Below are 20,777 nucleotides of genomic sequence, written 5' to 3'. Positions count from 1 at the left end.
CCGTAAAAAGGAAATAAAGAAATATCATGGCCACTTGAAGAACTAAAATGAAGTGTTACTTGGCACCCCTTGTCATTAGAGACCCTAATCTTTTCTTCCTCATTTTACCTCTCTCGAATGTAAGAGCACTTCATTGGAGATTCACAGCCTCGCCATTTTCTCTTCTCACGTGTTGCTATGCCATTATCGTCAGATGCAAATAAAAAGTAAAATTAATAAATACTTCATATTAATAATATAGTTATTAAAAAATTAATATTTATAAATTATATAATAAAATAATATATTTAATAATTATAATTTAATATTTATTTAAATTTATTATTAACACATTCAGCTCTTCTTTTAATAGTGTTTTGGATTCGTTCTTAATGGCAAAGCGGGTTGAAGTAGAGTGTGTTTAAATATGTGTTGCTATAATTGATTTATAATTAATGTGGACTTGTATAATTGATTTTGAGTAAATGTGAGTGAAAAATAACGTGATTTTCATTTAGAAGACAAAAGATATGCACTTGATTTTTATATTGAATGTTTTGAAAACTTGTTATCAAAATTGATTTTAGTATATAATTATAAATTCGAGTAGATAAAACTCTTGAATTGATTTTATTTGATGGAAAAACTACTAATAGTTATAAGTGGATGTAAATTTTCACATCTTGAAATAAACTCCGCTAATAGTCAAGCATACTATAAACATAATTTCAATCATTTTGGATACCATGAAATTGATTTTTAGACATGTTTGATGTCCTTAACCGATAGGATAGCACGGGTGAACAACCCTTAACAGCCTATGAGTTCAACACCTTATTAGATTGACCCATCATATCATATTTAAATATATAATTTGTTTGAATTGATTATTCAGTATAAAAAAAAAAGTTTTTGTTTTAAAATTATTTTGATTAGTATTCAAAAATTTATAATTAACATATATAAGTTAATTTGTAACAAAAATATCATATTAATTTCTCAAGAAATTATCTTTTTAACTTAGGTATAAACTAATTTTAAATTATAAAACATTTCATTATTTTGTTATTCATAAAAATGTGAGATGCGCATAATTAATAATTTGTTATAGTCCGCAACAATAAAAAAATAAATCATGCTTGGCTCCAAAACCATCAAATACTGCAAACCCAAACCGTGTGTTCCAGCACAATATCACAATTGTTGGATGTTAGTTCTCAAACTATATGTGCTAGCTGGAGCAACTCGATCTCCAACTTTCAGCATGATAATGAGAGCAATAAGTCGGAAATATGCCTAAATAAGAATAAATTAGTTTTAATAATTTTGTTATTTATGTTCAAATATTTAAGTTTAATTAGTTTTAATTATTTTAGAATTTATTTTCTTGTTTTTAGAATAGAATAACATCAATATTTGATTATTGTATCATAACTTTTTTCTATAAATAGAAATCTTATGAATAAAATTAGATCCTATTCATGTGATAAAAATATATCTTTATAAAATAACTCATCATTGTTATCTAGAACAAGATTCTTACAACTCGTGGAGATGAAAGTCAAAACAAAATTTTCACAAATTTTCTCATCTATCTTTGATGAAGAAAGCTATGATCTTTGAACGGTGAAAATGGAGACATACTTAGAGACTTTAGATTTTCTGGGAAGTCATGTTTCCGCATTGTCAAACAATCCCACTATAACCAAAATGAAAATTCAAAAAGAAAAAAATCACGAGCACAAAGGCAAAGAGTTGTTTGTTTGCTTGTGTCTCACAAAATATTTTACTAGGATCATAACTCTCAAATCACCAAAAAAAATCTTGAATTACCTAAAGGAAGAATATGTTGGAGATGAAAGGATTCAAAGCATGCAAGTGTTGAATTTAATGAGAGAGTTCAAGTTATAAAGAATGAAGGAGTTTGAGCCAATCAAGCAATACTTATACAAATTACTTGGCATTACTAATAAGCTATGGTTACTAGGGACACAATTTCTTGATTCTAGAATTGTTGAAAAAATTCTAGTAACTATATTCGATACATATGAAGCTTCAATAATAGCCTTACAGAACACAAAGGATTTGAGTAAGATCACTTTGTTTTACATGTATTGCAAGCATTAGAACAAAGAAGATTTATGAGATAGAAGGAATTGTGGAAGGTGTATATTTAGCCAAATGGAAGATAACAATAATGAGAAAAACAAGAAAGCCTAATGCAAAATGTTGTAAGTGCATGCAATTAGAACAGGTAAAAAATTTATACAAATTTCATGAGTAATAAGAAAAGGCTAAAATTATTGAAAATCAATAAGAGGAAGAAGAAAAACTACTCTCAATGCTATGTCTTATGACAAAAAAAACCTCAAAGGTTTGACTTATTAATAGTGATTGTATAAATCATATGACTCATGACTGAAAACTTTTTAAAGAACTCAACAAAACTAATATTTCTAAAGTCTAAATGGGAAAGGCAAAGGGACAATTGCTATTAAAAGTCATTTAATTTTTAAATTAATAATGTTTTATACGTTCCTAATATTAATCAAAATTTGTTGAGTATTGCTCAGTTGTTGAAAAAAAACTACCAAGTATTATTTGAAGATAAAAATTGTGTGATTAAAGATATAAACAAAAAAAATTATTCAATATTCATATGAAATGCAAGATTTTTACTTTAGATTTGGTGAATGAACCAATTATAAATAAATATTAAAGTGAAGAGCATAAAGATAGATATCTTCATAAGAAGTTTGATGATCAAGAAGAAAATAAAGATGATAAAAAATTGCCTTCAAAAGAGAAGTTCGAGACGAATGTTAAGATAATCTTACTCAAGAAAGATTGCAACAAAAATTACAAGAAAAAGGAAGAAAATGATACAAAAAAAAATAAAAAAGAAGACAAATTTTAAAATTCAAACCCAAATTAGATGATAAAGATATTAAGTTAAAGAAAAATATTGAAAATATGCCTAAATATCTTTAGAAACATACATTAATTTTAATAGAAATATATTTTATTTATGTTTCAAATATTTATATTTAATTTATTTTGATTATTTTAGAGTTTGTTTCCGTATTTTTTAAATAAGGTAATATTAATATTTAATTATTATACCACAATTTTTTTTATAAATAAAACTCTCGTGAATAAAATTAGATCATATTTTCTTAATAAAAATATATATTTTATAAAATAAAGATATGAAAATGAATTCTCATTGTCTTCATGGGAGGGTGGAAATGAGAGGTAAAAGGTTGAGCATTTGTGAAGCATTGGAACCCACTGGAAAGACTTCTCATTTTGCTTATTAGATACTTACATGCTGGATAAAGTATTAGCTGGTGTCTAGTGTAAGCATTTGTGAAGCATCGGAACCCACTCGAAAGATGACTGTGACTTATGGTGCAATTTATTAAGGACCATGTCATGTCTTTTCTCTTAAGAACTAGTGTGTCCCTTCTGCACTTTTTGCTATAAAGCCAATTTAGATATTTTTTTTTGGATTTAGCTTATAAACAAGATATTTATTTTTGGAGCGGCACTGTTTTCATTTTTAATTATTTCTAATTAACCTCCCTTTTTAGGGTTGAAAAATTAAGAAAATTTTCTAAATAATCCTAAAAACGGGGTTATAGATAGAACTGACTTATAAAACAGAGAATCCCATTGTGTAATAAACGATGTGATCTAAAGCAAAGAAAAAAATGAGATAGAAATTAATGCAAGAGAAATTGAATTTATGGATATAAGAACTAATAAAGAAATCTTATCTCCACTTTTTTTTTTTTAATAAGAGTTAAACACAAATTTTTCTCTAAAGAGATAATCTCTTAGAGTGGATCATCTCCAATACAAGAAATTTTCTCTAGGAAAGATATTCACACAAAAATGCAGTTGAGTGTTAAAAATTTTTATGACCATTGGATCACTATGTATGTATCTCTCTCACAAAAAAAATTCAGTACTAAAGAGGATACATACTCATCATCTAATCATCTCCTAAGGACTTTATCAACTCATCGGATTGATCAACTTTTTATAGCAGGAAAAGTATATGAAAAAAAAGTGAAAGTGAGAAAAACATTCTTACACTGGTGCTATTAAATATGCAACATTACAGGCTTACAGCATGGTGTGCAAGCTTATCAAAGGGAATGAATATCCCTCCGTTGATTCTACGCACGTTCCACACTCTCACGGTCACCAAAATAATAGTAATTTTTGTTTTCTGCACCTTGTTTATTTAGCGACATTCGTCACTGTCGGTTGGTACAGAAAAATTAACAGCCTCCACCTCCACTCTTGTTCGTTTAATATACAACATATAACACTGTCTCATTCCTCATCCTTCAAAAATTAAAAATAAAATAATAAAATCCTCTGCAGTTCCAAATTGGAAGTACCTGTCCCTTTGCATCAAGTGCCATATGCACCCAAGCAAGAGTGAGGTTGAATTCGCTTCATGGATTCATTAGCATCTAACTCTCTTAATAAATTGCCACGTGCCACATGGCACATGCGGCCCAGCATGACATAAACACGGCATAGCTAGATTCATAAACGTGTTCAGTGAATGATGTTTTTCACGAGCACAACTTTACGACTTTGGGAATTTGCTAGTATATATAACTTATCTTTTGTCAAAAAAGTTTTTGAGTTGGGTCTTAGGATTTGACATGTCTCAAAACTAAAAGAATGCTTACATTATAGATTACTCAATATAATATGAGTATGTATGTAGACTAACGTTTGTTAAACAGAGAAAAAGTTGATTTGGGTGAAATGAGAAAGGACAAATTGTGAGCAACAAAGAAAGGTAATAGCTATAAAGGACGGAAAAGGTTGGGCATTAATGGCTTGATAAAGGAATTGTAGAAAGCTGGGACATTGGCGGTGGTGGAGGAAGTGAGAGGCACGTTCACTTGTTCAGGTAGTATCATGGTCCTTCCAAATGGCATTTATAGTAATGCACATGCCCTTGCTTTTAATTACTCCATTTATGCTCAGTGCTCATTGCACCATTGTGGTCCATCCCTTCATTTTCCAAATATAAATTTTCACTCTACACTCTACATGCCTATTTATTTAGCTACCTTTTCCTAACTCTTTGAATCCATCAATTGTCTATCCCCCTTCTTTAACTGGTAACGTCCAGTATTGAGCATTACAAAGAGTAGGTGGGTGGGGAACTACCAAAGTTTGGTTGCTTTGCCTACATACACGATCCGTGTAGTAAATAAATTAAATACTAACATCATTAACCTGATGCGATATGATCGACAGATAATAATTTCTTCAAGCATGTAGTCGACGATGCTGCATGATTGATTTTTCCGTGAAAAGTATATGTATTAAAAAATTGTCGGTAACTTAAATGAATTTTGTAGGTTACTTTTGACTTGGAGTTACCTTTATGTATAAAATAAATAAATAAAATGACATAAAAAACCCAGCATGAAGAAAAGAGAAGTAGTGGTATACAAATTATGTGAGGGGTAAAGGAAGGGGAATCAAAAATGATAACGGATCCTCCAAATTGGCCTTATTTGGGGGTAGGCCATAGGCTATTGGGACTAGTGATCAGTGAATTTGTAACTGTCGCCTAATCACGTGATCATGCCTTCAGTCAACATCGTGGGGACGGTTAGCTCATTGTATTCTTGTTTTTCTTTCTTCCTGCTATGTGTCTATTCATGATAATGATAATAACTGGACCGTGAAATTAGCTTCTTTTTGTTCTGTCTTCATCTCCATCATTGTCCCAAAACTCTCAAGTTCAAAATCCAGATTTCCCAAGGTGCTTACTTTCCCTCTAAGGTTTAATCATTCGTGTTGGACTTACCAACATAAGCCGGGGGGTGTTTTGTTTTATTACCTCTGTGGTCCAGACCAAAGAGAAATAAATGACTGTAATAAGGTAAAATTAAAAGAACGAACCAAAGGCCAAATCATAAAATAAGCTGGCATATGATATACAACAGGTTCTTTAAATGATTATGAGACGAGATGCATGAGATTGAGATGCACTTGCTTCTTTCTTTGCTTGGGTGGTTGTACTTCTAGCTCATGTGTATCTAATTAAACACAACTTGTGGATTCTTTTCTTTCTCCACTCCCTCCATTTTATAATGCTATTTTTTTCCTCTCTGGCCTTTTTTCTTCTGCACCACATTCTTTGAATATATATATTATATGAATATGAATTTGTGATTTAAAGAAAAAGCATCACCTTAGGAATATTGCTTTTTCGGTTTGTTCTGTCCTCCATAATTTTTGAGGAAATAAAAAATTGTGCTCGCTTTTCAAGGAGATTTGACAGAGATATGGATGTCATGTGAGTTTATTATCCAAAAAGTGAGTGAATGTCTTCCTTGGTCTATCACCTCTGATTGTGGGCACATAAGATGGGTGGTTGTAATTGTTGGTCTGAGATTCCTTTATTCTCGTGTTACTGTGTGCTTGTTCCCACCGTTTGTGTAACACAGTCGGTGCTGTTGCTCAGTGCAGATCTGCAGCTACCAGTGTGCTTAAGCTGATACCGAAAACATTCAGAAGTGAGGCTAATGGATCTTGAATCCAGCAAGTGTTGGGACACCTCAAAGGTTAGTACATTAACTTGGAAAAGCTAGGCAAAAAGAAATAAAAAAAAAGGAAACTTTGAAAAAATTTCGTTGGTGGGACATAAAATTTTAGTTTAGAATGATTGCTTAAAGAGTCAGATGCTAAATTGCATTTCAGGACTCTTGGAAGACCATTCTGATCTTGGCATACCAAAGTCTTGGTGTGGTATATGGGGACTTGAGCATTTCTCCATTGTATGTTTACACGAGCACATTTGCGGAAGATATTGAACATTCAGAGACCAACGAGGAGATTTTTGGTGCCCTTTCTTTTGTCTTCTGGACTCTGACATTGGTGCCACTATTCAAATACGTTTTTGTGGTTCTTCGAGCTGATGATAATGGAGAGGGTGAGCAATTTAACAAATGAGGGAAAAGCCAATATATATGCTGCTTCTGCTCTTGTTGATGAATTTCTTGTGCGCTTCTGCAGGGGGTACATTTGCTCTATATTCTTTGATTTGTAGGCATGCCAAAGTTAGTCTCCTACCAAATCGACAACATGCTGATGAAGCACTTTCTACATATAAGATGGAGGAGCCTCCAGCGAAAGATACTTCTAGAGTGAAGATGGTGCTTGAGAAATACAAGGCCTTGCATACAGCTCTGCTAATTGTGGTTCTTCTGGGCACTTGTATGGTAATAGGGGATGGACTACTTACCCCAGCTATTTCTGGTAAGATTCCACCTTACTAATATTAACCGTGTTTTTTCAAATAATTTCTTATCAATTTGTTGACTAGCCATTGGTTTGTGTAGTTTTCTCAGCAGTATCTGGTCTTGAGGTATCTATGTCCAAGAAACACCACCAGTGTAAGTTTCACTGATGGCCTTTCTCTATATTTCAATTCCAGTTATATGGAAAACAAGTTTGTTTGACAGTCACATGTAGATAATTGGGAGAAAAGTTTCAAATAGAATGTTTCAATTTAGAATACAATGATTAAAGAGTTCATTTATAGCTTATCAGATTCATATTAGTTGAAATGGTTAGTTTGCTGGTTTTGAGTCTATTGTTTTGCGTTTGCAGATGCTGTGATTCCCATCACTTGCTTCATACTGGTGTGTTTGTTTGCACTCCAACACTATGGTACACATAGGGTGGGATTCCTTTTTGCTCCGATCGTATTGGCATGGCTGTTGTGCATCAGCACACTTGGTTTATATAATATATTCAAATGGAATCGACATGTATATAAAGCTCTTTCACCATATTATATGTTCAAGTTCTTGAAGAAGACAAGGATAAGTGGATGGATGTCTTTGGGAGGAATATTGTTGTGCATAACAGGTAAACATAGAAAATTCATATATATGGTTACATATAATGTCTTGCACTGTACTCCTACATTACATATTCGTTAAATTCCAAGTGTGTCTATCTACATATAGACATATGTTGTGTAGTTGTCTTTTCTGCAACCTCAGAGTCAAACTTTGATTTAATCAGGACATAGATTAAGTTAAATGTGCACATTTACTTTTTAATCAATTATGGATGCTCCTCTGGCATTATTTCCCTAAAAATATTCAACAGAATGGTGTTATTTATGTGAACAAATTTAGTTTACATTCACTATAACCAAGTAACAGATTTTGCTCTCAATAGATTTGAGTTTCACATGGAGTATTGTAAAATATCAATGGTTGCTTCACTATAACCAATTGATCTTGTGTGCAGGCTCAGAAGCCATGTTTGCTGATCTTGGCCATTTCTCATATATGGCCATTCAGGTTGGTTAATTATAGTGTCACATTTTCTATTTCCCTACCTTTTTTTTTTCCTGGAATATTGACAGGCTCTTATAGGCCTGGGAAAGGTCATTTAAAAAGGAAAGATCTTCTAACAATTTGTCGTGTGCAGATTGCATTCACCTTTCTGGTATATCCTGCGCTTATATTGGCATATATGGGTCAAGCTGCTTATTTGTCAAATCATCATGATTCCGAACTCCAAATCAGTTTCTATGTCTCAGTTCCAGGTATTCATTGTCCCAGCTCACTTGACAATTACTTATTAGTCTGTAGTCATTAAAATTAGTAGGAAGCCTCATTAATAACTTCATAATGCCTTCGTTAGTTTCCTCAAAGTACTGGTATAATAGCATATTATAGAAAACCTTATGCAAGTTTTTGGCTGCAGAAAGTGTGAGGTGGCCAGTGCTTATCTTAGCTATTCTAGCTTCTGTTGTGGGAAGCCAAGCAATCATCAGCGGAACATTTTCTATCATAAACCAGAGCCAATCTCTAGGTTGCTTCCCAAGAGTTAAGGTTGTTCACACATCTGACAAGATACATGGTCAGGTCTACATTCCTGAAATTAATTGGATACTCATGATCCTCTGTATTGCTGTGACCATTGGATTTAGGGACACAAAGCACATGGGAAATGCTTCAGGTAACTCAATAAGCATGATTAACTGGATCATGATTTTTGCCTTATTGTTAAAGCTGGGAGTTTTCTTTTCGCTACCATGTTTTGATGCTAGATCTTGGGTTTACCCTCCTATTGTTGACTCTTAATACTTACTTTCTAAATTTTAAGACTCAGCTAAGTGAGTTGGAGATACTTATAATAATAATTTCAGAGAGAGAAGGTATATTGGTGTTAAATAATTAAAATGACATATAAATCAATCTTTATTGGTGCAGGGTTAGCTGTGATGACCGTGATGCTGGTAACAACATGTCTCACCTCCTTAGTAATGATAGTTTGTTGGCATAAACCCCCTATTCTAGCCCTTTGTTTCCTACTGTTTTTTGGATCTATTGAACTGCTGTATTTCTCAGCTTCACTCACAAAGTTTTGTGAGGGTGCCTGGTTACCTATCCTGCTGGCCCTCTTCCTCATGATCATAATGTTCCTTTGGCACTATGCAACCATCAGAAAATATGAATATGACCTTCACAACAAGGTCTCACTAGATTGGCTTCTAGCCTTAGGTCCAAGCTTGGGAATTGCTAGAGTCCCAGGAATAGGCCTAGTGTTCACTGACCTAACCACTGGCATCCCAGCAAACTTCTCCCGCTTTGTCACCAACCTCCCTGCATACCACCGCATCCTTGTTTTCGTGTGTGTGAAGTCAGTGCCTGTCCCTCATGTCCCTGCTGCTGAGAGGTATCTAGTAGGCCGTGTCGGACCTTCAGCTCATCGGTCCTACCGGTGCATAGTCCGATATGGATACCGTGATGTTCATCAGGATGTTGATTCCTTTGAGTCTGAACTAGTAGCAAGGCTTGCTGATTTCATCCAGTATGATTGGTACCGGTCTAGGAGGAGTAGCATGAGCATTGAAGATGATGCGTCACACTCTAATGAATCATCAAGTCACAGACTAACTGTGATTGGAACAACTGGTTTCTCCATCCAGCCAGGATATGAGAGTGGTGGGGAGAGTGTGCAGCAAGCAAGTGTATCTGTTGGCTTCCCTACAGTTCACAGCGTGAGTGATGTGATTGAGATGGAACCAATGGATGTGACTGAGAGGAGAGTGAGGTTTGCTATTGATGATGAGCCTGAAAGTGATGCAAGGTCTGAGGTAGGAGTGCAAATGCAGGAAGAGCTGGAAGATCTTTATGCAGCTCAAGAAGCTGGGATTGCCTTCATTCTTGGACATTCTCATGTAAGAGCAAAGCAAGGCTCATCTGTCCTAAAGAAATTGGCACTTAACTATGGCTACAATTTCCTGAGAAGAAATTGTAGAGGCCCAGATGTGGCACTTAAGGTTCCCCCAGTTTCTCTTTTGGAGGTTGGCATGGTTTACATTGTGTAGAATATCTAACTTGTAATTAGCTTTCTTTTTTGTCATGTTTTTCATAGAGAGATATAGGCTTCAATGCCAAAGCAGTGTGCAGTTTCCAAAGGATTTTGTGAATGTGACTGTGAGAGTGGCTCTGCCCTTAAAATGTAACGCAATTTACATAGAATGCTTTCATTCTTTTTTTCTGTTCTTTTTTAGGGTAATTTATATATACGTATAGTACCATACTACCATTCCCTTTCCTCGATACAACTTAAGATATTTTGGAAATTGTAGGATTAGGAGGCTCTGTAATGGCTAAAACGTTGGATTTTTTTTTTTTTTTTTTTTTAACTTTTCAATGTGTGAAGTGCAGATTCTATGGAGCTATTAGACTAAGAACAAATATAATCACCACGAAATGGACCCCTACCCAATACATCACGCATGGATTAAGTAATGTTAAAGGAAAGAAGAGCGGTGAACAAACAGAAACGCGTCGCCAAACTTTATCTTGGCCATATTTTGTGAGAATGAAGAAAAGATCCACTAATAAAAGCACTTGCAAAAATAAAAAAAAATGAGGCCCGTTAAGTATTGCAAATTGGCACAAGAAAGGGGGCAAAAATTCAAAATTCAAATATATTATAAGAATAAACTAAGAGTTAATTACCTATACACTGCCAGTGTAAAAGTTTTTACACGGGTAACTAATCAGATTTATTAATAGTGTCATTTTTATTTTAATTTAATTAAATGAGTAAATGACATGATACTATTAACAGATTTGATTGGTTGTCAGTGTAAAAAATTTTTACATTAGCATTGTACAGGTGATTAACTTATAAACTAATACATCTAATTATAACTTACGTCGAAGTTAAACTTCAATTCTTATTTAATCAAGATGAACTACTTCTACTATTAATTTTTTTTTATTGCATTCTTTCTCTAGCCTTAGTTCTTGAAAAATATTTATAGAAAAATAAATAAATTAAATTAATATTTTTAATGGTTGATGTTGACTTTTGTATAAAACAATTTTAATTATACAAAGAAATGTTATTTTTTTACAAATATTTGTTATAAAAAAAAATCCAAACATGAGAAAATATAGGTAAAATGATATGCACTTTAAAATTTTAGAAATAAGTTAGATTTTAGTTATTAAAATATAAAATAGTCGTTTAAAATTCATATAATAAATGCCAGCAAATATTAGTAATCCATCCTGTATCCTACGTAGTCTTTATGCATGATATTTTAGTGAATAATGAACATGAATTACATAATTACGTGGAGCAAAGCGGAAGATAAGAGAGATCCTCTCGTTTTATGAGTTCCCTAAGGTGCCACATAGTCCACTTTTAACCACCAAAATTGACAACCACGTGTGGCTACAATTTCGTGGCTCCAAAACTACGGAGAAGCACATATATAAACATTAGGAGCATTGTTCAGAAACACACATATATAGCATAATTGAGAAGCAGGGTGGTGAGTACCAAGAGAAGCTAAAATGGGACTTGGGACTCTACCATTGACCCCTTCTTATAGCACTTTCTCTTCAAAGCCCGGACATGTTCATGACACCACTAACCGCAGCATGCTCAATAGAAGCATGAAATTCAGAGTTTCAGCCAAACAAGAGAAGCAAGAAGACAATAAGAAAAAGCAATCCTTGTTTAGCAGTGTGACTGAAGCTCTTGATTTTTCTCAAGTGAGATCCGCAGAGGATGCTCAGCTTCTAGAAGATGCCAGAGAAGCCACAAAATCTGGAGAAAGGATGAACAGGGAACAGGTATATTGTACTCTTCCAACTTGTATTGTTTATTATATGTTAAATATTGTGCATCTTTATTCTTTATGGTTTTGTTAACTTTTTTTTTTTTCTTCTTAAAATGCATGCAGTATGGAGCTCTTAGAAGGAAAATTGGTGGTACATACAAGGATTTTTTCAAATCTTACGTTGAAGGTACAATCTAGTAATTCTTGCATAAAATATACTTTTATCTTTCAAACAAAATTGATTAGTCTCCTTTTAAATAGCCAACATTCATCAATCTTCATTTTCTTCTTTGGTTAATGAAATTCTGTACAAATGCACTGGTTACTCAATTCTATCATCAATTAGCATTTTTCATGAGGCTCATAGGTCAATGTCCGAAGACCCATTTTCGTGTATATTAATTAGTAATAGAACTGAAAAATTATTTTTCCATTGAGCAGTGGACGGGGCATATGTTGAAGAGGGATGGGTTGACAAAACATGCAAGGTGTGCAAAAAGGACACCAAGGGTGAGGCAAGACAAGTGGACAAGTTTGGAAGATATGTTCATGTAGCATGTTTAGAGAGGTCCAAAAGTGGAAACTTCTTTACTAGACTCTTCTCTATGTAAAGAGAGAAGCATTCAAGAGTCATGACATGGTGGGGGAAAAACATTTTCTCTTCTTATATGTAGTTTTATGCCCAAGGATTCTATTTAGTCATCCAATTATCACATTAGGTATTCAGCTTTTTTATTGTTCAATACAAGAAGAAGAAAAAATTAATTGTATTTTCCTCGTTGGCCAAATGAATTATAGCAATCTCAACCACACAATTTTTTATTTATGTCAAACTTTATCATCATAGTTAAACAAATATAAGTATTATTGTCTTATGGAAAGTGTATTGTATCACATATATTTAGCCGTAGTTTTTCATTTTGCACTTGAAAACATTTTTGGCTGTTTTCAATTTTTAACTTTCTTTTTCAAGGGAAAAATGGAAAACTACAGTTTCAAGATTTTACATTCCAGTGCAAAACCTTATGCATTGTTATTGGAAACAGGATCCTAGTTCCTATAATTTATTCTATGTGTATCCTGAAACTAAAAAATGCAATGCTTCCTACATAGAAAACATTAATTTCATTGTTAAGCAATTACTGACCTGATTGCAACTAAGAACTGCCATTGCTTCAGTCTCCAAGTACTAACTGTTTTTTTTTAACTACTGGACTAAAAGTTTTCAGGCAATCAATATCAGCCGTTTGAGTGTATCCTTTGGCAACCAATATTGCCATGTACCTTTCAACTGTGCCACTAGCATTGTGCTTGACTTTGAACACCCACTTACAGCCTATGGCCCTTTTGTTAGGTGGGAGAGTGTTAAGGGACCATATTTTATTTCTCTCCAAAACAATTCACGGCATCTATCCAACATTCATGTTGAACAACATTAGCATAGGATGAGGGCTTTGTGCAGACTGCAGAGGATATAGCCAAAGAAAAACCTTTGTGAGGGGAAATAGCCTGTTTAGCATAGAAATTAGCAATAGGGTATTTTGCCTCGGCAAGATTTTTTTAAAAAACATGATATTAGTATGAAGTATGCATCACTGTAAGCAAGTGACTAATCTCTGTCAAGTGAATCTGCACAAGGTGAATATTTCCTTAACATAATTTATTCCATATTTAAGGTTGAGATTTGAATCCTGAAAAATTTAGTTAAGAGATACAAGTTATTATCACTTGTGTCAATCAGTGTTATTGGTTAATGTAGTGAAGAATGACCAAGAATTGGTGGCAGTTCTGTGGGTTCAATGTTGTCAGTATTGGAAAAATTTGAGGTGTTTATGCTGATCAGGAAGTTTTGGTTAGTGTTTGGGTTGGGGTGTGTCGGTGAGTGTCCAAGTTAGGTCTTAAAGGAAATGTCATAAAGTGTAGTAAGGAAGTGAGTAGTTTTACCTTTCTGTTTAGATGTAATTGGAGAAAAGATAGATATTCTCATAGATTTCAACATATCTCTTTTTTGTTTTTTTTTTTTTGAGATAAAAGTCTCCTTTGTTTTTAAGTCAGTGCCATGTTTTTAGCCTAAGGAGACACATTTTTTCTATAGGTTCAGGGTATGTGATTCCTCAGTCTGACCAATCGGATCGTTGATTAATTATCTACGGTGAGATATATTTTGTATACAATTTTTCTTTTTCTTTCATCTTCTTGATCATATATTTATAAATTTGTTACTTTAGATGTTTCATTTGGCTACTGAACATAGTCTGTGCACTCATTTGAAACTTTCTAGTATACGTACGCAAATTTTAATCAGTGAAACACGGGAACTTAATTGATTGCTTGTGCTTAATTTGTGAGTTTTACCTCTGAGAGAGTTTTTCGCATTAAAAATCTTTGTGACTATTGTCTATTTGCAGTGTTATAGTTGATGTCATATATTCATTATTACTTCTCACAAGTTCTTGCAAGTTAGGAAATTTATTTTTACTTATTGTTTTTCGTTTGGTTCTAAAATAAGAAAGAAAGCCACTAAGAACAAACCTTATGTAATATGTAATAACAAAACAAAAACACAAAAAATAAGAATACACAATAAGAAAGTAAAACGTAAATGTAGAAGAAAAAAAACGCAACATTAAAATGAAAAATATTGAGAGATAAAAACACAATAGATTTATATAATTGAATCAATTTGAAAGAGAGTATATTTCGCTTTTTGAAAATAAGAACATATTTGTACAATAAAGCAACTTTTTGCTGTTCTTAAAGACTTCTTAATTTTTCTAATAAGTTCTACTTTTCTCTCTATATACCTCCTTCAAAGCTTCTACACTTTACGTTCTCACTCTTTCATGCCCGCATTTAGCAGTCCACTCTCACCTTAGAAAAGATCCTCAAGCACATACACATGTATGTATATATAGATCTAAGATATTAAAATTAAATTTTATAAAATAGGGCAGACTGGATCCATCATATTAATAAGAATAAATTATATATAATCTAAACCTATAAGGTTAATGGAGACAGACTGAACTTATAAAACTGAACAAATGAAAGATTATCCGATTCATACAAATGATATATTAGATTTTGAGTTATAACTAATAGATTTGTTTGCACTATTGTTCCTCATTAGAATGACATCAAAACTATTTGAATCAAGATGTTTCACTTACTTGAATGTTAGAGGTAAATACATGTAGGATGATTATTTTTGAATGACACTAATTATCACTTATAGAAGGATATACAAACGCATACAAAAGACTATTCTTCAATAACTTAGTTCACTCTAGTGGAGGTGCTATATCTTAGGACTCCAAGAAACAAACTTGCATCGTTAATTCCACTGTGATTGCATAATTCATAGCATCGGCAGTAGGTAGTGTAGGGGCAAAATGATAAGGAAATTTGTTGTATGAGATGTCAAGTTAGCCAAAATCAATAGCCTCAACAACCATACATAATGATAGTCTATCAACACTATCAATGGTATATCCTATATAGTCAAATATATAATGGAAAGTTCAAACACATTAGACTTAGACAACTGACAGATACGTGAAAGATCTAATTAGAAAGAAATCTTGTAGATACTTTGATGAAAAGATTAACAAAGGATATGGTGTGTAAAAATTATTAAGGATGAGACTCAAGTCCATATCTAATTGATTACTAATTATTAAAATTTGACTTACTTAAGCAAGGTCGAGTCTTAAGTTTAATATCAAAAGTACAATATTATAATGATTGCAAGTACTTGAACCATAAGGAAATAATGGTTGAAGATTACACATTTGTTCTTAATAAACTTGGAGTGCGTATGTGTTGAAGTGCTTATTATGGGTGCACTTCTAATAAAATCTACATATGCAGGAATAAAGTTAGGTTGCCTCTTGGAGTTAAGGGCTTGATTCTTAAAGCTCTTGTGAAAAAGATACAACACATGACGAGATCCAATCAAATGTATTACTTTAATAATTCATTAGATGTTATTGAAATATCTTATGTAAGTTATGTAAACTTATTGTAATGAATATTTAGTTAAAGTTTGTGTACTACTTTATTTGGGATGAATGAAATGGTGACTTACTAAGTCAACGTTCAAAGTGCAAGATAACTTTATCTAAAACTATGCGACTTCTAGAATAATGAGATTTGGATGTATTTTGAAAATGGCGGAAGAACGTGAGAGATTTTCAAATAAATTAAAGGTCATCATATCCTTTCATGAAAATGTGTATTTATTCACAAAAAATGTAAGTATGAAATATTGTGTTCTTTCACAAAAGGGTTTGTCTCTTATTGCACCCTTTAACAAAAAGGTATAAGATAAGATGTATCTTTATGAAGAATCTCTTAATCAAAAAGTATGAGATAGGCTATATATAAAATCAATATGCATGGTAAAAATATTAATTAAATCTTTGGACGTAAATTTTTTTTTTTTTTTATCTAGTGCATAGAAAAAAAATAAGAAAATTGTTGTTCTGTAAACTATCATTGTTGATAAACTTGATTGTAGGTGTGTCAACCAAATCAAGGAACTTCAATGTATCTTAAAGGGATTCAGCATTACACCTATTGCATCCATTTTTTGTAGATATAGGTGAAGGTAAATTGAATCCAAATCTTACTACTTCACACACTCCTTGGAAAGTTGCACTTTCTCTAAGTTATTTTTCCCTTTGTTGTTGAACCTTCATCACCAATATTTTTAATAATTTTATAATTTTTAATAAATAATAAAAAGCATGTTAAAAAATATATTGTAAAGTATATTGTTAGTATTTCTCATTACTAAATTATGCATTCTAAAATGATGAATTATGAATTTGAGCTAACTATATTTCTCAAGTGTATAATCTCTTGAAGGATATTCCAAGAACAAAATGTGAGCGGTGAAAAAAAAAAGTTTAATACCTTAATTATTCTCAACTCAACCAAGATAATGATGAAAAAAGCACCCATCATTTGGAAGATAGAAAAGAATTAATAGTTTGTGGACATTGGAAATCAAGAAACTTTAGGAGCAAATTGTTAAATTTACATGTTGACTCACGAAGGATTCAAGCTAAAATTGTGTCCATTTTTATGGCTTAGGATCCATTTTACAAACATAATAAGGTTGTTTTTTTTATTATTATTATTTATGAACTCACAATTTAATTTAAAGAAAATCTACCAAATTGATTCACATAGTAAAAACAAAATACTTAAACATGTTTTAATTCCTTACATGTATATTTCTCTAAACATTTACTTTAAGTGGATAACAATTATAAGTGAAGTTATTTGCTTCATTAAAAAAAAAAAATTGAAGTTCTTTGTTATGTTTGTGAAGTTAAGAAGGAATTTTTAAATGTTTGTTATTTATCATTTAGTGGTAACTCCACTCTAAGATGTTATTCAACAAATCATTTATTCTAGTAAAATTGGACTCGGTTCTTTTAAACATGATTTCAAATTTAAATCTTGTGTAATAAAGAAAAATGTAATCGTGATAGAAGCTTTCATTAAAAGTGTTAGTCAACTCTCTGTCAAAGATTAATTACATATTTTAGACTAATAATATTATTACAAAAATTATGAAAACAAAATTATATTTGACTATGTTTTTTTGTTGACAAATGATCATCCATAGAATGTCAAAGTTTAAAAAAAAAATACACAATAGAAAGTACGAAATCAGCTATATCCTTTTTATTAGTCGAAAAATTAAATATGCTTTTAGTGTTGAACTTTTATCCATTTTTATTTTTAGGTTGGAACAAATTTTTTTACTAAGTTTAGTTCTTAAATTTTTGTCGACTTTCATTTTTTATTTTTGAACATTTACTCTTGTTAACATTTTGATCACCAACGTCAAAATTTTTTATTTATGAAAAAATATTGAGTAAATTGCATTACTCTCTCCTAAAAAAAATAGGGGTATTAAAGTGTCCCCTTGTTATATTAAAATATATAATTTGGTTTATTTAACTTATTATCGTTAAAATAAATTACATTTTTCTCTCTTAAGAGATGTAAATATTATATGTTAAAATATTATATATATTACATTTTAATCTTATGAAAATATGAGTGTTGTTCCATCACACTTCTATTATATTAAAATATATAATTTAGGGTATTTAACTTAACATCATAAAAAAAATTTATTATGTGACTTTAAAATATACTTTTGATTAAATATATGTTGAAATATTTTTAATTCATTTTTATTTATTTGTTGAAAAAAATATTATGTGACTCATACAATTTATGTTTGGTTTAATTCTCCTACTAATCTAATTAATTGTTTGCTTTATTACAAGGAGTTGTTACATAATAATAATCAATTATTAAGAATCATAATTTGTTTTATTGATTCTTAATAAAGGAACTAATGGAGAGTTATTATGATAATAAGGAAAAGAATTCTTTCTATTTATTTAAATATTGTTACACATTAGTAGTTTGATAACAATGACTACAAAAATATGTTTATTTTATTATAAGTTATACAAAAATGTTTATTTTATTATAAGTTATACATTAAGGTTTTAATTTTTCTTACATTATTCATTTGACAAAAAAATATAATATGTAATTAAATTTAAAATAACTTATTAAGATAATAAATAAATAATATATATATAAGGTATTAAATTTGGTAATAATTATATTTTATTTAAAAATAGATTTATCATAAAAAGTTGTATGTTTAATATACATATTTTAACATTATATTTATTAAGTATGGTAATTAATATTTTTAATCCCTTCAAAAAAAATATATATATTTTTAATGTGATAAATCATGTTTTATTAGAGTACACCAATTTATTTAGATATTTCTTAAAATATTTTATTAATAAAAATATTAAATTATTTAAATATTTATAATAAAAAAAATATTACATTAGGTACGTTATTTAAATATATTTGATTTTACTATACTAATATATTTTATTTTTCTTTTGACAACTTTGAATATTTTAATAATTAAATATTTATTTTAAATATATAGCTAATTTTAGAAATAATAATAATAATTTTTAAAATAATAATAAAATATGTAAATCAAGAGATTAATTGTTTTTAGTTTGCACGAGAGATAAATTGTTCAAATATAACATTTATATTTGTTAACAAAGAAAATTTTTTATTTTAACACAAAAAAGAAAGATAATGTAATATTTACATATGTAAGGAAATAATAATATAAAAGATATTTTGGTAATATTATTCTTGTAACGGAAGTTAATGAAATTTTAATTAAAAAAAATTAAAAATGAGTAAAGTGTATTGAAAATTGACCACTACGGTTAGCCTAGTGGTTGGGCGAGGAGGGGTTGAGATAGTTAGAAGCATGAGGACCTGGGTTCAATCCTCATTGCGACCATTTTTATAATTTTTCCTATCTTTACCAAAAGAAAAGTGTATTGAAAACCCAAAAGGGAAGGATCGTAGTGTTTAACGTAAGAAAAGAGACAAATGTAAAATGGGTATTATTTGTATCTCTCAATAAAAAAAATTATAATTTACTTTAAAATATTTTATGGATTAAAATCAAATAAAATTTATTCAGAAAATAAAAAAAATTGACAAAAATTCATGAACTAAAAAAATATTTAATAATAATAATAATAATAATAATAATAATAATAATGAGTGACGGATCCATTTGGAGTAGAGTGGGGGCTCGGGGCACTTGCCTCCACTATCTTTTTACACATATTTTTTTATTAAAAATTAGTATATTTTAAAAAATAAAGTTATATTTTAATAAAATAAACATAAATTTAAATTATTGTACATATAAAATATAAATTTGAAGGAGATGATAATTTATTTGATATCTGTCAAACTTTTGACGGAGATTAGTTTTCATATGTAATGAAAAATACTTCTTGATATTGAATTAATTTTTTTTAAAGTTTAATTATAATATATATATATATATATATATATATATATATATATATATATATATGTAACGACCCGACTGGTCACTACACACGCCACGGTACACCGGAAACACCAGACAGAAAGAACGAGTATATAAATATAGGATCTAGAATATAATTATATACAAAGTCCCAATCTGACTAGAGTTAGAGTGTGCCAAAGATAACCAAACCGAAACAAAATACAACATCAACCGCTACATCAAGTAGCAGAAACAACATAACAGCAACTAAGGTCAGTTCCGCCTGCCCGCTGCAGACTCACCACAAGCCACACACCTATCCCTGCTCTGCTCCCGCACATAGTACGATCATAGCAGTTCAACTACATGGAAACAACAAAGGGTAAGCTAGTATAAAAAGATCAACGTCTAGCAAGATTTAAAAAAAATTAGAAACAACTTCAACTATCAACACAGCATCAGTCTACATCTCATCGGTTATACAACAAATCAACCATTAGCAAAAATAATGCGTCGTCACGCATATCACCTCGGAGATCTCCTACAACAATTCAGCCCTTATGGCCTACAACAACTCAGCCCTTATGGCCTACAACAACTCAGTCCTTATGGCCTACAACAACGCATATCAACATTCAACACAACACAACTTTTACAACTCCACAAATCAACTTGCAATACAATCACAACTTTACAACTCAACATATCAACTTGCAACACAACACAACTTTA

The 20,777-nt window shown here is 30.9% G+C and overlaps 2 protein-coding genes across 11 annotated transcripts; both read left to right on the top strand.

Annotated features, from left to right (window-relative positions):
* Positions 1–5,650: 5,650 nt before the first annotated feature.
* On the top strand, positions 5,651–10,559 carry KT2 (potassium transporter 2). 7 transcript variants are annotated; one of them, XM_020347520.3, is made up of 10 exons: positions 5,651–5,785; positions 6,496–6,590; positions 6,727–6,958; positions 7,042–7,284; positions 7,368–7,421; positions 7,639–7,899; positions 8,290–8,342; positions 8,473–8,590; positions 8,752–9,006; positions 9,261–10,559. In XM_020347520.3, the coding sequence occupies exons 2-10, from the start codon at positions 6,552–6,554 to the stop codon at positions 10,379–10,381; spliced, it is 2,376 nt and encodes a 791-aa protein (XP_020203109.1). In that variant the 5' UTR covers positions 5,651–5,785; positions 6,496–6,551; the 3' UTR covers positions 10,382–10,559. The 7 variants fall into 7 exon arrangements, with proteins under 7 accessions (XP_020203109.1, XP_020203110.1, XP_020203112.1 ...); XM_020347521.3 differs by having other exon boundaries at positions 5,761–5,785; positions 6,491–6,590; XM_020347523.3 differs by lacking the exon at positions 5,651–5,785 and adding an exon at positions 5,883–5,905.
* A 1,244-nt stretch (positions 10,560–11,803) lies between these two features.
* On the top strand, positions 11,804–16,212 carry LOC109788712 (potassium transporter). Of its 4 annotated transcripts, XR_002238774.3 has the most exons (5): positions 11,804–12,149; positions 12,260–12,323; positions 12,578–12,776; positions 14,232–14,288; positions 16,007–16,212. XR_002238774.3 is itself a non-coding variant. In XM_083076461.1 (4 exons), exons 1-3 carry the CDS (start codon positions 11,868–11,870, stop codon positions 12,745–12,747), a joined length of 516 nt encoding a protein of 171 aa, XP_082932587.1. In that variant the 5' UTR covers positions 11,804–11,867; the 3' UTR covers positions 12,748–12,776; positions 16,007–16,212. The 4 variants fall into 4 exon arrangements, 3 of the variants coding, with proteins under 3 accessions (XP_082932587.1, XP_020203096.1, XP_020203099.1); XM_083076461.1 differs by lacking the exon at positions 14,232–14,288; XM_020347507.3 differs by lacking the exon at positions 16,007–16,212 and having other exon boundaries at positions 14,232–14,289.
* The last annotated feature ends 4,565 nt before the right edge of the window (positions 16,213–20,777 follow it).

The sequence above is a fragment of the Cajanus cajan genome, chromosome 6 (assembly GCF_000230855.2).
Source record: "Cajanus cajan strain Asha chromosome 6, NIPB_CcT2T_4, whole genome shotgun sequence".
In the NCBI taxonomy this organism is placed as follows: Eukaryota; Viridiplantae; Streptophyta; class Magnoliopsida; order Fabales; family Fabaceae; genus Cajanus; species Cajanus cajan.
The sequence above is the reverse complement of the archived record's forward strand: the minus strand, read 5'-3'. Positions and strand labels throughout refer to the sequence as shown.

What these genes read in the sequence shown, in the direction of transcription:
- KT2 (XM_020347520.3), top strand. Translation starts at nt 6,552, where the DNA reads ATGGATCTTGAATCCAGCAAGTGTTGGGACACCTCAAAG. An exon ending in AGTGTTGGGACACCTCAAAG is followed by an intron (nt 6,591 to 6,726) that starts GTTAGTACATTA and finishes ATTGCATTTCAG; the next exon opens with GACTCTTGGAAGACCATTCT. An exon ending in AATATTGTTGTGCATAACAG is followed by an intron (nt 7,900 to 8,289) that starts GTAAACATAGAA and finishes TCTTGTGTGCAG; the next exon opens with GCTCAGAAGCCATGTTTGCT.
- LOC109788712 (XM_083076461.1), top strand. Translation starts at nt 11,868, where the DNA reads ATGGGACTTGGGACTCTACCATTGACCCCTTCTTATAGCACTTTCTCT. An exon ending in AAAGGATGAACAGGGAACAG is followed by an intron (nt 12,150 to 12,259) that starts GTATATTGTACT and finishes AAATGCATGCAG; the next exon opens with TATGGAGCTCTTAGAAGGAA. An exon ending in TTTCAAATCTTACGTTGAAG is followed by an intron (nt 12,324 to 12,577) that starts GTACAATCTAGT and finishes TCCATTGAGCAG; the next exon opens with TGGACGGGGCATATGTTGAA.